Here is a 15,145-nt window from a genome sequence, read left to right on the forward strand (position 1 = left end):
TGGGTGTGGTGGAGCTCTCTGCATGGCAAGGGGGGGTCTGGGAAGGGGGGCAGGATTGAGGAACTGGGTCCCAGTGTGATCTGGGACCCCCAAGCTGGCTGTACTGGTCCCAGCACAGTCAGGGATGCTCCAGGCTGGCCATACTGGTCCCAGGATAATAGGGACCTTCCAGACTGGCTGTACTGGCCCCTGCAAGGGGGGGACCAAGTCCCTTCTCCCCTTCTTGCCCACCTTGGGTACCCCAGACTGCCTGCCCAACTCCCTGGTGTGCTCCTTGCCACCATCCCAGTGCCCCTAGGACCTTCCCCATCACCACCCCCAAAGGGCCCCAAGAGGCCAGAGGGGCTGTGTGGGGCATCCCTCTCCTCACCCCACTTCAGGGGCTTCCCATGTGGTGCTCCCCCAGCTCCCTACAGCTCCTTGAGGTCTTTGGGAGGGGGGCACCCAAAATAATCCCTAAGGTGGTGGGGGTCTGTGGCATCACCTAGGGGGCTATGGCAGGTTTTGGATAGCTCAGGGGTGGGGGCCATGCAGCCCCCCACCCCTGCAGCCCTTGTGGGGGGCGCAGCGAGGGCTGGGGGCCAGCAGCAGCATCAATAAATTAAGTTTTATTTGGATTGGTGGCATTTGCAAACATGGGCAATAAATTACAGAATGGTTAAAAAAAAAAACGAAAGAAAAGTGGGGACCTCACCTCGGAGGCACTGGGGGAGACGGGGGGGTGGACGAGGACACGTGGGTGGGCTGCCAGCATGCTCACCATGCCACGGAGCCAACCGGCACGGCAGCACCAGTGCAGGGGGGGTGGGTGCAAGGGGTCCCACCAGCATCCCAGCCCCCTGCTGGGGACCCTTTGTGAGATCTGGATGTTGTGCTGGAGGGTCCTGACTGCACCCGTGGCAGCTGCAGCGGGAGCACCCATCCTGCTGCTGGTGAGGGGTCCTGGCTACTCTGAGGGGTCCCACCAGCTGCTCCAGGGACTCCCACTGGCTGCTCTGGGGGGTCCCGGCTCCTCCAAGGGGTCCCACCGGTTGTTCAGAGGGGTTCCTGCTCCCCCGAGGGGTCTCACTGGCTGCTCCAGGGCTTCCATCCCTCACCAGTCCCCTCTCGGGGGGCCACCTCACCCCCAGCCAGCCGTTCTGGTGCCCCGTCCCCGTGGGCAGCACCCACGGCAATGCTGGCGAGCGCTGAACCCCCCGGCCCTGCTTTTACTCCCCAAAATCTTGGGGAACGGAGTCTTCTCACCTCCAGTCCTACCGCGTCAGGGTGCTGCTGGGGGGGATCCCTGTCAGCAGGCAGGATTTGGGGGGCATCCCCTCCCCACACCGAGGAGCGTCTCCCTGCCACACTCCCCAGCAACGCCCACCCCGTGGCCCCCAGACCCCGCCCCATAAAGTGCTTCCTCACCCCCAGCCCAGCGGCAAAGCCCATCGGAGGGGGTTCTCCTGGGGCGGGCACCGGGGTACCGGAGCACCCGCGGTGCTGTGGGGAGCCCTGCACCCGCCCCCAGCCCTGGAGCGCACCGGGAGCCCCCAGAAGCGAAGGCTGTGCCGGGGGCGTGCCGGCTGAGCACGGCGGTGCCGCCCCCGCCCCGCACCCCCGCGGTCCCGCAGCACCCACACGGTGCCGGTGGGAGCTGCCCCAGCTCCGGGTCCATCCCGCTGGCGCAGGGTCCGGGAGGTGGCGCGGGGCGGTCCCTGCTCCATCCCCCCGTTTGCTGAAGCGTCGTGGCTGGGTCCGTGGCGGGGGCAGCGGGTGGGGGGTGCAGGATGAGGGCTGGGGGGGATTTGGGGGCAGCCGTATCCGGTGACTCAGTGATCAGAAGAGGTTTGTTTTGATGCCGTTGGGTTTCCGATGGAAGGAGGAGAGGACACCAGAGAAGGGTCCCGGCACAGCCTCAGTGGGCTGCCAGGCTTTCAGCAGCTCGGCCGCGTTGGGGGCACCGCTGCCACCCCCCACCCCTGCCCAGAGGGGCGCCTTGAGGGGCTGGGGGGCATGGCCGGGTCCCATGGGTGCCCCCGCGCCGGGGCTGGGGCTCAGGCTGCCGCCGGGGCTGCCGATGGCAGCGGCAGGCAGGGACGCCGTGCTGTCCGGCGTCGGGCTGCAGTTGGATTCCTTGGATTCGTCATCTTCTGAGGAAGAACGCGGCTCCGACTTCTTCCCGGTGGTGCCGGTGCCGCTGGCACCCTTGGCATTGGCCGCACGCTCCTGCTTGCGGAATTTGGCTCGACGGTTCTGGAACCACACCTGGGGGGGGATGGAGGGGATGGGAGCACCCCACACCACCGTCCCTGGGCGTTTGGGGAGCCTGTGGGTGCAGAGGCAGCTCCTCCCCAGGCCTTGAGGTTCCCCTCACAGCCCCCCATTCCCACGGGGGAAATGTTTCCCGCAGCACCAGAGGGATCCCCATATCCACAACAATGTGGATTTGTGAGGTCGATGACGGGCACTCGCATGAGCATCGGCGACAGTGGGGGAGAGAAACGGTGAGGGGGCATTGCCAGGGCCCCTGCTGCACCCACACGTGCACCTCACAGGGTCAGAGCCCACCCCCACAGCGGGCACCTCTCCTGCTCCCCGTGGTGCCGATGGTGGGGTCGGCTCCACAAACCATCCCCCCCGCAGCCCTGTGGGTCCCCCCATCCTTGGGGCCGGGACCCCCCCAGTCCTGTGGGTCCCTACATCCCTATGAGGACAGGTGTTCTGACAAAGGGGGTTCTGCACTCACAAAGAGGGTTCTACACTAACACAGGGGTTTCTGCACTCACAAAGAAGGTTCTGCACTAACACAGGGGGTTCTGCACTCACAAAGAGGGTTCTGCACTCACAAAGAGGGTTCTGCACTCACAAAGACGATTCTGCACTAACACAGGGGGTTCAGAACTCACAAAGAGGGTTCTGCACTAACACAGGGGGTTCAGAACTCACAAAGAGGGTTCTGCACTCACAAAGAGGGTTCTGCACTAACACAGGGGGTTCTGCACTAACACGGGGGGTTCTGCACTAACACGGGGGGTTCTGCACTAACACGGGGGGTTCTGCACTCACAAAGAGGGTTCTGCACTCACAAAGAGGGTTCTGCACTAACACAGGGGGTTCTGCACTAACACAGGGGGTTCTGCACTCACAAAGAGGGTTCTGCACTCACAAAGAGGGTTCTGCACTCACAAAGAGGGTTCTGCACTCACAAAGAGGGTTCTGCACTAACACAGGGGGTTCTACACCCACAAAGAGGGTTCTGCACTAACACAGGGGGTCTGCACTCACAAAAGAGGATCTGCACCCACACGGGGGACTCTGCATCCACCAAGAGAAATCTGTACTGATATAGGCAGCGTCTGCACCCAGAAAAAAGGGGGGGTCTGCACCCACAACGGCGCCACTCTCTGTCCTCCCCGGACTCTCACAAACCTCCGGGTGTTTGGGATCGGACTAAATAATCGGTGGCAGTGACAGTGCCGTGGCATGAACCGATGCCCCTCCTCTGCTGGGAGCCAGGCTGAGCGCCGGGGGTACCCCCGCAGTCCCCATCAGAGCAGGGCGGTGCCCCGCAGCGTGTCCCCGACTGTGGTGCGGCTGAGGCCGAGTCCCCCCCGCCCTCCATCCCAACACAGGGGGACAGCGGCAGCGTCCCACAGTCAGGATCCCCGCTCTGGTGGGATTAGATCCCCCCGTTCCTTCATCCCCAACCTCGCAACCCCATCCCCCCCTCCCCGAGCTGACCTGCACCCGGGCCTCGGTGAGGTCGATCTTGAGGGCCAGCTCCTCGCGGGTGTAGATGTCGGGGTAGTGGGTCTCGGCAAAGACCCTCTCCAGCTCCTTCAGCTGGGAGCTGGTGAAAGTCGTCCGGATCCGCCGCTGCTTCCGCTTCTCGTTGATCCCCGACGGGTCCGAGAAGAATTTGTAGGGAACTGGGAGGGAAACGAGGCGTCAGTGGGACCGGTACAGCAGGAGGGCAGCGGTGGGCACCGGGGAGCACCGGGCAGGGGGTACCAGGCGGGAATGGACTGGCAGGGATGGACCAGGAAGGGACAAGCTGGACAGGATGAATGGGGCAGGGATGAACCAGAAAAGGAGGGACCGCGAAGGGATGAACGGGAAGGGATGGACCGGGTAGGGGACATTGGCCAGGGACAGATGAACCGGGAAGGATACACAGGGCAGGGGTGAACTGGGAAGGGATGGACTGGGCAGGAATGGACCGGGAAGGGGTGAATCGTGAAGTGATGAACCGGGAAGGAATGGACCAAGAAGGAACGGACCGAGCAGGAATGCACAGGGCAGAGACATACCGGGCAGCATGAACGGGGCAGGGACGGACCGAGAAGGAATGGACCGGGAAGAGATGAATGTGCAGGGATGGATCGGGCAGGGAATACCGGCCAGGGATAGATGAGCAGGGATGGAGCTGGAAGGATGAACTGGGCAGGGGTGAATTGGGAAGGGGTGCACCGGGCAGGGATGGACGGGGGGATGGAGCGGGTGCGATGATTCAGGCAGGATAAACCGTGCAGGAACCGACCGGGCAGGACCCCGCGGGCAGGGTGAGAAGGACGAGGGCAGGGCTGAGTCGCTGCCCCCGCCGCGCCCCTGGCCCCGTTCCTTCGTTGCCGGCGGGATGCGGGGCCTCGGGGTGCGAGCGGGGATGGGGGGGCGATGCGGCGCCGGTGCGGGTGGGGCGGCCGATACCGATCGGCAGCTCTTTCGTTGTGGGCGCATCCCCGGGCAGCGCCTCCGCGGCGTCAACGAATGCGGAGCGGGGAAGGGGGTCCCGGCGATGGGGATCTTCCCCAGCCCCGTTCCGGGGCTGCCGCCGCGCCGGGGACCCCGGGGGAACCGTGGCCGTGCTCGGGGGGCCCGTCCCCGCCGGCGGACGAGAGCGGGGAAACCGGGAGCGGGGGCGGTGGGACCGGGCCGGAGTCAGCCCGGGCTGCGGGCACCGGCGGCACTGGGAACCGGCGGGACCCAGCACCGGCAGTACCAGGAATCAACAGCACCGGGAATCGATGTCACCGGGAATTGACGGCACCGACAGCAGCGGTTACCGACGGCAGCGAGCCCTGACAGTACCCAGCACCGGCGGCACCGAAAACGGACAGCGACCGGGCACTGACGGCAGCTTGCGCTGACGGTACCGAGAGCCGACAGTACCGGGCACTGTCGGCACCGGGGACCGACGATGTCTGTCGCCAACGGCACCGGGAAACGATAGCTGCGAGTCCTGACAGTGCCGGGCTCCAGCGGCACCAGGAATCGGCAGTAACGGGCACTGTCGGCACCGGGAACCGATGGTAACGGGCACCGACGGCACCGAGCACTGACAGGGCAACGACGGCACCGGGAATTGATGAGATCGGGCACCGGAGGTACCGGGCACCGGAGGTACCGGGCACCGGCAGTAATGGGCACCGGCAGTAATGGGCACCGGCGGCATCGAGTCCTGACGATACCGCGCGCCGACGGCATCGAGCACCGACGGTACGGGACACCGACGGCTCCGGGAACCGATGGCACCAAACCCAGACACCGCCGGCAACCGCCGGCCCCGGTCCCCGCCAGCTTCGGTCCCCTCCAACCCCGACGGCGCGGCCGCTTCCTTGCGCCCGTCCTGGGGCTGCTCGGGGGGTGTCCCTGGTGGCTCGGGGGGTCCCGCTCCGTTACCTGCCGAGTAGGGCGAGGGCTGGTGGTCGCGGAGGGCGCCCAGGGCGCAGCTGGCGGAGGCGAGGGGGGCGCAGGCGGGCGCGGGCCCGAAGCCCCCCCGCATGGGGCTGTACTGGAAGGAGCCCGCCTGGCTGCAGGGGCTGAACTCGTAGCTCGCCTCCATGGCGGCCACGCAGGACTCGTAGGAGTTGAGGTAGGAGTAGTCCATGGCGAGCCCGGCGCGGCCCCGGCTGCCGCCCGCCCGTCCCCGCCGCCTCCTGCCCGCCGGGCCCCCGCCCGCCCCCGCCGCCGCCGCCCCGGCCCGTTAATATACTGGCGGGGGGAGCGCGGACAAAGGCTGCGCTCGCCGGGGGCTTTTGCATGACAATATCTCCCGGGGACGGCGGGAGCGGGCGGAGCCGACACCCCCCTCCCCGCAGCCCCCCGCCCCCCTTAACCCTTCGTGGGCGCCCGCACCCCCCTCCTCGAGCCGACCCCAGCAGCCGCCACTTCGGGGCGGGCGGGGGAAGCGGCCCCTCAGCACCCCCCGGAGCAGCACTCGGCGGGGCCCCCCCGGGACCAGCGCCGGGACGGTCCCCCGGTGTCCCCAATCATTCTTCTGTATCTTCTCTGTCCCCAGCCCCATCCCATCCCATCCTATCCCATCCCATCTGCATCTCATCCCCATCTCCATTCCTGTGCCCGTGCCATCCCATCCTCATCCCGTCCCGTCCCATCCCGTGCCTCCGGGGCTGAGCATCCCAGGGGCAGGAGGGCAGCAACGCCACCCCCCACCCCTGGGTGCCCTCCGCCGTCCCTGGGTGCGCGGGGGGAGCAGCGGGCTCCGGAGGGGTGCTCAGCCCCACGCCCCTCTCCTTGGGGGGGCTCTGGCCTTTGACACCTCCATCCCCAATTTTCAAGCCGGATGAATTTCAAAGCATCCCATCCCGCCCACCTCCCGCGCAGGGGCCAAGGCAAAAGGTTTGCCCCTTTCAGCGGCACCAGAGGGGGGCACGGGGCCGGGGGGGATGCAGGGGGATTTGGGGAGGATTTGGCAGGATTTGGGACATTTTCAAGACAAACACTTTCACTAAAGAGGATTTAAAAGTCTAATTGCGCCCAGCGAGGGGCTTTGGGCCCCCCGGGAGGGAAGAAGGAGAACGGACCCTGACTGGGTCCTGTGGAATCAGCTCGAACCTGTCCTTCCCTGTATCCAATCCCGCATCCTGCCCCACCTCCTGCCCTATATCTTGGCCCATCTCCTGCCCTACACCCTGCCCCATGCTCATCCCGCATTCTTCCCCACGTCTCAAGGCCCATAGGGTCCTGCTCCCTCCTGGACTTCCTTCCCTGGGAGCAGCTCCCACCGCCCCCGGCCGGGTCAGCTCCGTCTCCGCTCCCTCGCCGGGCCCCCGGTGGGTGCTGCCGGTGCCCCCCCGCGCCCACCCCAGCTGCGCGGCCGAGCGGGCAGGTTGCTAAACAAGTTAATTCGATCAGGGCGCGGGGCTGGCGCGGAGCGAGGCCCCACTGTCGGGCTGCTGGAGCTGTGAAAAGTTAATTCAATTAAGTTTTCCCTCTAAACTAATTAGGCAGCAATCTGCCACGCAAGGAGCTGCTGGTGCTACCCAGAGCCGGGGGCAGCTGGGGGGGTGAGGAGGAGGAGGGAGATGAAGGGGGAGAGCAGAGGGAGAGGGACGTGAAGGGGAGTAGGATAGGGCGCAGCTGGAGGGTAGGGCCAGGTTGTTGCTCTGCATCCCCGCGGCTCCCGTGGATGTGGGTGATCCCTCCGGATTTTGGTGGATGAAGGGAGATGGGTGCTGGCAGCAGGGGTGCCCAGCTGTCCCCAGTGTTGCCGAGTGGGAAGGGGGGTGGAGGCTGACACCTCCTGCCCACAGAACGGGTGGCATTGGCAGTGGGGAGGGCTGGGCACAGTAGGGGAGATGGGAGGGACCCATGTCCCTCCATCCCATTTGGCACTAATGGGCTGCCTGTGGGCTTGGGGCTGTCTGTCTGCCCGGGACTGTTGGGGCCCTCCTGGAGCTGTGTGTGTGGGGTGATGGGACCCTCTCCAGATGGGACCCCCTCTGATAGGACCACTCCAAAGGGACCCCTCCGATGGGGAGACTCCTTCCTGTGGGACCTCTCCAACAGGTCCCGTGCTGATGGGATCCCCTCTGACAGGACTCCTCCACAGGATCCCCTATGTTCACACCCCAGGGCCCCCCAGCTCTAGCCCCAGCTTGGGTGGGGTGGTAGCACCCACTCCATCACCCCCAGAACCCTCCCAGAACCCTCAGCCTTCACCACCCCGTGGAGTCCCCCAGTTTAGTTGCTGGGGGGTCCTTGTGGGTCCCTCAGCCCCATGGCTGCTCCCAGCTGTGCTGCCACATTCTTCCTGGGGACAAAGCCAGCGTGCTCCGGGGTGCCCTGAGCCCCCACACCACCAGGACCCGCCACCCTGACCGAACAAGAACCAGCACAGGGCTGGGGTGCTGGGAATTGAATGTCCTTGGCACAGCCCCGTGGTTCTCCCTCCGAATCCCGTGCTCCCAGGCACTGCTCCTGGTGGTGGGAGCACATTCTCCTGCACTGGCACCAAGAAAATCACCTCAAAGGGTCAGGGAGGGCCCACACGGCCCCAGCTCGTCCCCACGGGCCGGTGCACACCCGTGCACACACACCCACCCCTGAGAGCACAGCCCAGGGAGCACCTGTGCACAGAGGGGCACACCCACCATGCTCCTGCACACCTGCACACAGGCAATGTCAGTGCACACCCAACACAGGCAATGTCAGTGCACACTCACACACAGGCAATGTCAGTGCACACCCAACACAGGCAATGTCAGTGCAAACTCACACACAGGCAATGTCAGTGCACACTCACACACAGGCAATGTCAGTGCACACTCACACACACACAGGCAATGTCAGTGCACACTCACACACAGGCAATGTCAGTGCACACCTGCACACAGGCAATGTCAGTGCACACTCACACACAGGCAATGTCAGTGCACACCCAACACAGGCAATGTCAGTGCACACTCACACACAGGCAATGTCAGTGCACACCCAACACAGGCAATGTCAGTGCACACCCAACACAGGCAATGTCAGTGCAAACTCACACACAGGCAATGTCAGTGCACACTCACACACAGGCAATGTCAGTGCACACCCAACACAGGCAATGTCAGTGCAAACTCACACACAGGCAATGTCAGTGCACACTCACACACAGGCAATGTCAGTGCACACTCACACACAGGCAATGTCAGTGCACACTCACACACACACCTATGTGCTCCCATGCACACACAGGCACACCCGTGCACACCTCAGTGCACACCCATGTGCACCTATGGGAGTGAACTTGACTTTGGGAGGCTCCAGCAGAGCTTGGTGACGCTCCAAAACCCTCCAGGGATGGGATCCTGCTCCAGTCCTCAGGATTAAGCCAGGAAAAGGCTGCTGGGATGGGAAGGGGACTCAAAGCAGCCCCCACCAAACCTCTTTGTATCCCTGGAAAATGAGCACCAGCACCAAACCCATGGGAACACAGGGGCAGGGGGTCACAGTGCAATGGGGACCCTGGCAGCTTGCTGCCACCTCCAATCCGTCCCTGTCCCCATCCCAAGGGATAGTGATTTGGGGCTCGGTAATCCTGGGGGGGGTCAATTTCCATCTGTATTTCATGTTCTACTCTTCAAAATCCATGGCTGGGGTAGCTCTGGTGGTGATCATATCCCCTATGCCATCACAAGGAGGTCCCTGGAGGAGCCACCATGGGGGGGCTCTGTGTTTGGACAACTCAGTTACACCCAAGATATTAAATACTTCCTGGAACAAGGTCGGGAGAAAAAGATTCAGCAAGGATTTTGCACCAGGATGTCACCTGGCTGGGCTGGGGAGATGTGACAGTGATGGTCCCAGCTCACAGCTGTGTTCCCAGCTCTCAGTGACGTTCCTGGTTTCTGGTGATGAGCAGGAGACACAGGAGTCCCCTGGGATGGGGATGGGTGATCCCCACGGCCGCTCCTGGGGACGCAGAGGGTGGGATGTGCATGGCATGTTTATTGCCACAAATAAAGAGAAATGGGGACGATACAGAGCAGGAGCCTGGTGGCTTTTACACTCACACTCGGTCCCTGTGCCCACCTTGCCAGCCCAGCTATCCCAGCGAGCCCCCTCCCATGAGAATGACAAATCCATCCCGGCTCCTGCATGGTCCACAATCGCTTCCCCCTTCCTTAAAAAGCTCCAACACCCCGTGACACCTCAGGACCCTCCACCGACCCACCCCTGATGGCACCAGGGCACCTCATCACCCACAGCTGCACCCCCAGAGAGCCCTTGGTGCCCCCCCGGGGCAGCTCCTGCCCATGTCTGTGTCTGTGCCCGTGTCCATGTCCGTGCCCGTGCCTGGCGGTGGCAGGACTGTGGCTCTGCCCTTTCTGACACCGCTCACTCTGACTCTTGGGGTGTTTTATTGCCGCCGGGAGTGCCCAGTGCTGCCTACAAGAAGTAAGTGATGTTTTCGGGGTTCAGCGGTGCCTGGATCTCCAGTTTCCGGGCCTTGCTGTCCTTCTCCACGATCTCCAGCCGCAGGGTTGGCACCTTGGATTTTTCCGTGCTCTCTGTGCTTTTCAGCAGCTGCTTGTCTGAGTCCTCCACGGTGATCCTGAGAGTGCAGCCGTGTGGCAGCAGGTCCTGCTCGTAGGCGGCTGCCAGCTGGTTCACCACGCGACGCTCCACCTGAGGGACAGACCAGATCCCGATAGGAAAACCCTCTGGGAAGCCTCTCATGGAGCCAAGTAGCTCCATCCACCCTTGGGCAGCACAGGATCATGGAACCTCCTCCTCCATCCCACTTATTCCCTGTCTATGGAGTGTGGCTGTGCTGCTTCCTCCCTGAGACCACAGACATCTCCCCTGGGACGAGGAGGATGAGATCCACACAGTCATGGAATGGTTTGGATTGGAAAGGACTTTTTAAAGCTCACCCCATTTCACCCCACCACTGCCATGGGCAGGGACACCTCCCACTATCCCAGGCTGCTCCAAGCCCCATCCAACCTGGCCTGGGACACTTCCAGGGATGGAGCAGCCACAGCTTCTCTGGGCAACCTGTGCCAGAGCCCACCCTCACAGCCAAAAATTCCTTCTCAATACTCAATCTAAATCTACTGTCAGTTTGAAGCCATTCCCCTTTGCCCTGCCTCTCCAGGCCCTTGTCCCCAGTCCCTCTCCAGCTCTCCTGGAACCCCTTTAGGTACTGGAAGGGGCTCTCAGCTCTCCCTGGAGCCTTCTCTTCTCCAGGTGAACCCCCCCAGCTCTCCCAGCCTGGCTCCAGAGCAGAGGGGCTCCAGCCCAAGAAGCATCTCCATGACATTCTCTGGCCTTGCTCCAGGAGATCCAAGTCTCTTTTGATGTCTTTCCAACCCTCCTGGCTGCCCCTGGGCAGTGGGGCTGGATGTGACACTGAGCACTCCCCCCAGGTGCCCCCCTCCTTCACCTCGTGTTTGATGGAGCGGGCGCCGTAGTGCAGGTTGTAGCCGTCGGCCAGCACGTCCATGACCTCCCTGTCCCACAGCAGAGTGATGTTGTGCCTCGCCTTGGCCTGCCAGGGGAGGAAGAGGAGGAAGAGGAGGAGGAGTTACGGATGCCTCCCAGCAAGCCTGGCACCCCACTCACTCCGTGAGCAGTGGGGATGCCGTGGTGGGGTGCTGAGAGTCCCTGGGAAGGGCAGAGCTCCAACAGGCCAGGCCCACGGCAGCAAAGGGTCACTCAAATCCCATTTAGCCCCTGGAGAGCTCAGATACACAAAGACCAATCAGATAGATGACATTTCTGATGGTGGCTCAGAGCTCACCCCTACCCCAGCCCAGGAGGAACCGTCCCTGCTGCCCCCAGAGGTCCTGACCCTCCCCAGCACCCCACGTTCAACAGCGTGCAAGATGATGGTAAAGAGACACATCATTGTGTTCATCCCAGGGCAGAGGCTCTGGCATTGATTTCCTCCAGAGTTATTTTGAGAAGTCCCCTCTAAAGCCACTGATGGGTTTGTACCTTTCTGGCCCAAAAGCTGAGCTCCTTGTTGACCAGCTGGATGAGCTCCGAGTGGCAAAAAGGAAGAAAATAGACAATTTCATTGATCCTCCCCAGGAATTCATCCCGTCTGAAGTGAGCCTGCAGGGACAAAGGGGGAGGTCAGCAGGGACAGGGCTGGTGACCCCGATGGGGACAGCAGTAACAGTGGCACTGCAGAGTGAGCTCCCTGGGGATCACCCGACCTCCCACAGCTCCCAGCATCCATGTAATCCCATGCCATGGAGCTGGATAGCACCCTGAGGTGCTTCAGAAACAAAGAAACCGAAGGTCATGGGGATGCTGCTGCAGTCAGGTTTTCCTGACCTTGGGAGAACAGAGAACCCCCAAACTGTACCACAGTACTTCCCATCCCATGTCCCTTTCCCATCCCACATCGTGGCTCTGCTCCAAGAAGAAGCTGTAATTTATTTTTGCTGGGCTCTGACCTTGCTGAAAGGTCCCTCCATCACTTTTAGTGAAGCCACACCCCTTCTCTCACAGCTGGGAGAGGAACATGGATATCTCAGGGAAGGAAACTGGGACCAAAACTCAGGACACGTGAAACAGGAGCCATGAAAACACCATCCATACCTTCAAAATGGGGCGAATAACCTTCTCCTTGAACTGCTTGGAGATGGTGATCTTGTCAGCCATCTGGACATCCTCTGGAAGAGAGGGGAACAGGAGGTGTCAGTGGGGACAGTGGGACAGAGGCTTCCTCCCTGTCTGGACAAGATGGAATGGAGGGGGAGGGGGGCCTGGGGGTTGCTGCAGGACAGACCTGGGACCTCCACATGTGCCAGCAGTTTGGTTTGGCAGCAGCATGTTCCTGCATTTGGCACTGTGGACAGCAGTTCTGGGTGTCATGTGGTGCCCCAGGGGAACACCCTGTGCTGACATGGCTCCCTCAATTGAAGAGCCCTGGCTCTGCCTCTGTTCCAGCCCCATGAGTCCAGGAGCTGCTCCTGGAGGTTTCGGGCAGCTGGAGTGCCCACTCAGGCTCCATGGCCACGGATGACGTGATACACAGAGCAGGCTGACCCCCTGGGGCTGCTCTGCCAGCACAGAGCAGTCCCTGGTCTCCCCAGCAAACACCAAACTCATGTTCAGGGTGTCTGTGGCACCGCTCTGGCCGACCTCTACTTCCCTCTGCTGACTGCAGATGGAGCCAGGGTCTGGCTGCTCCTGAATCCTGGCTCCCAGCCACTCCGGATACTCGGCCGCAGGGTCACCTGTCTGCCTTTCAAGGCCACCTTCCTCTTTGTCTTCATCACCCCAGTTCCTGGCACAGCTTCACTCGTTCTGCACCCCTAGAGCTTCGTGTGCTGCTCAGCACCAGGATGCTCCCAGGGAGATCCCTGTGCTCTGGATGGGATTCTGACATGCAGGGCAGGGGAGAGGAGGGAGACCCACGCTGGGTGCTGGGAGCCCATTCCAGCTTTGCAGTCTCGATGCAGATCACTGCCCCTCACCAGCAGTGGCAGGAGGGGTTCTCAGGCTCCACTGGACCAAATCCAGTGCTGACACAGAACCACGGAACTGTTTGGGTTGGAAAAGCCCTCTGAGACCATCGAGTCCAGTCATTCCCCCAGCACTGCCAAGCCCCCCACTAAACCACGTTCCCAAGTGCCACATCTACATGGCTTTTTAAATCCCTCCAGGACTCATGACCCCATCACTGCCCTGGGCAGCTGTGCCAGAGCTGGACAACCCTTTCAAGGAAGAAATTTTCCCAATATCCAACCTAAACCTCGCCTGGCATAAACTGAGACCATTTTCTCTTGTCCTAACACTTTTTACCTGGGATAAGAGACTGATGCCTACTTGGCTACAACCTCAGTTCAGGCAGTTGTAGGGAGTTAGGGGGTCCTCCCTAATGCTCAAAGTAGTGCAGGGCACTCTGGAATCCCCTCATCCAGTTCCAACTCCTCTGCCACGGGCAGGGATGCCATCAGGCCCATGCCAGTGTTCTGGCAGAGGAGAGCTGGGGAAGGCAGAGGAGCCAGTGCTGCCACCAGCATTCACATTTCCCACGTGTAGTATCTGCTGCTGCCGCTGGTGGATGTGGAGCCGCTGGGGAAGCAGCTCCTTCCCTTTATCTTTCCATTTATCTGCCCATCAGGCACTTAGAGTGACCTCCTGCCACCACATCTCCACGCTGAGAGCCCGGGAAATGGGCAGGAGCTTCCTGAAACCCAACTGAGGGCAGCTGCTGTGCCCCAAAGCCTTTCCCAGCTCCACTCCTGCTGCAGCTGTACAGTCCCAGAAATTAAAATTCAATGCTCTTCTCATTGAGCAGAGAAACATTTGGCATTTTCAAATGTTAGTCTGGAAAGTTCAGGTGCCGATGTGCTTTGTCCTTTCCCCAGCCTGACTGAAGTTTAAAGATTCTGAATTAAGTCAGTGTCGGAAGCCACTTCTCCAAAGGAAAAGGAAGAGACAAGGAGAAAGGAGCTGGAAAACAGATTTGATGCCAAAATCCAACGTTTTTTCCTACTCCTGTAGAACTGATGCAGGAATATGGTGTATCTGTGCTGGCACAGGCTGACGGATACCCCGAGGAAGATGTGGTGTCCAGACTTTTAAGATCATAAATTGTAAGTTTTCTAAGGCTGGTAAGAAAAGAAGGGATACAGTCACCATCCAGGGCTGCCTGGTTATCCACAGGCATGGCAGCAACTGCTGGGGACTGGCCTTCCCTCTGCTCCATGTGACAAACACTGGCTAGAAGGCATGGTCCAGCTGCTGGAATCACCAGCCATCTCTCCACCCTTGGGGTTATCAGCAAAGGCACTGGAGGTTGCACACTGAGTTGTAAAGTTCCAATCTCAGAGGCCTCCCTTGCTCTCCTCAATTCCCCTTTTATTACCTAATTCACATTTTGGGAAATTTTTCTCCAGGAGCCTAATGTGTGGGGCCAGGGCTCCCATTTCACAGGGAAGTAAAATTGTTTAAGCTCAGTCCTTTTGGGAGGAAACAAAACTCTTCCCCTTTAATATGAACTAGACACAGGTTCCTTTTCCAGGAAGTGTTTGGAAAGGTCCCGAAAGAAAGGGAAGTGTGAGGAGATAAGGAGAATCATGGAATCCCAGAAGGGTGTGGGTTGAGAGAGAACTTAAAGACCATCAAGATCCAATCCATGTGCTCTGAAATCCTCATTATTTGAGATTCCATCCCTCAGAGGGAGATCACACCTTCAGAGAAGGCTCTGTCCAACCTCTCAGCCTTCCTTATCCTGTGCTCACTTCTCTGGAAGTGTTTCAGCCCAGGCTGGATGGGGCTTGGAGCAACCTGGTCTAGTGGAAGGTGTTTGCCCACAGCAGGGGGTTGGAACGAGATGAGCTTTGAAGTTCCTACCAACCCAAACCACTCTGTGATTCCATGACTTCCTGCCAGAGGAGCATTCCCAAGC

At 61.1% G+C, this 15,145-nt stretch overlaps 2 protein-coding genes across 2 annotated transcripts in view; both read right to left on the bottom strand.

Annotated features, from left to right (window-relative positions):
• Positions 1 to 588: 588 nt before the first annotated feature.
• On the bottom strand, positions 589 to 5,975 carry PHOX2A (paired like homeobox 2A). The gene is made up of 3 exons (XM_064642482.1): positions 5,662 to 5,975; positions 3,724 to 3,911; positions 589 to 2,247 (listed from the first exon to the last, which is right to left on the bottom strand). The coding sequence occupies exons 1-3, from the start codon at positions 5,867 to 5,869 to the stop codon at positions 1,819 to 1,821; spliced, it is 825 nt and encodes a 274-aa protein (XP_064498552.1). The 5' UTR covers positions 5,870 to 5,975; the 3' UTR covers positions 589 to 1,818.
• Positions 5,976 to 9,699: 3,724 nt separating this feature from the next.
• Positions 9,700 to 15,145, bottom strand: part of CLPB (ClpB family mitochondrial disaggregase) — a 52,709-nt gene continuing 47,263 nt past the window's right edge. The window contains exons 13-16 of the mRNA XM_064642457.1: positions 12,325 to 12,398; positions 11,713 to 11,832; positions 11,159 to 11,263; positions 9,700 to 10,398 (exon numbers count right to left, since the gene is read on the bottom strand). Of these exons, the coding sequence (XP_064498527.1) occupies positions 10,159 to 10,398; positions 11,159 to 11,263; positions 11,713 to 11,832; positions 12,325 to 12,398 (539 nt within the window). The 3' untranslated portion in view covers positions 9,700 to 10,158. The remainder of the gene's footprint in view (positions 10,399 to 11,158; positions 11,264 to 11,712; positions 11,833 to 12,324; positions 12,399 to 15,145) is intronic.

The sequence above is a fragment of the Pseudopipra pipra genome, chromosome 2, assembly GCF_036250125.1.
Source record: "Pseudopipra pipra isolate bDixPip1 chromosome 2, bDixPip1.hap1, whole genome shotgun sequence".
NCBI lineage: Eukaryota > Metazoa > Chordata > Aves > Passeriformes > Pipridae > Pseudopipra > Pseudopipra pipra.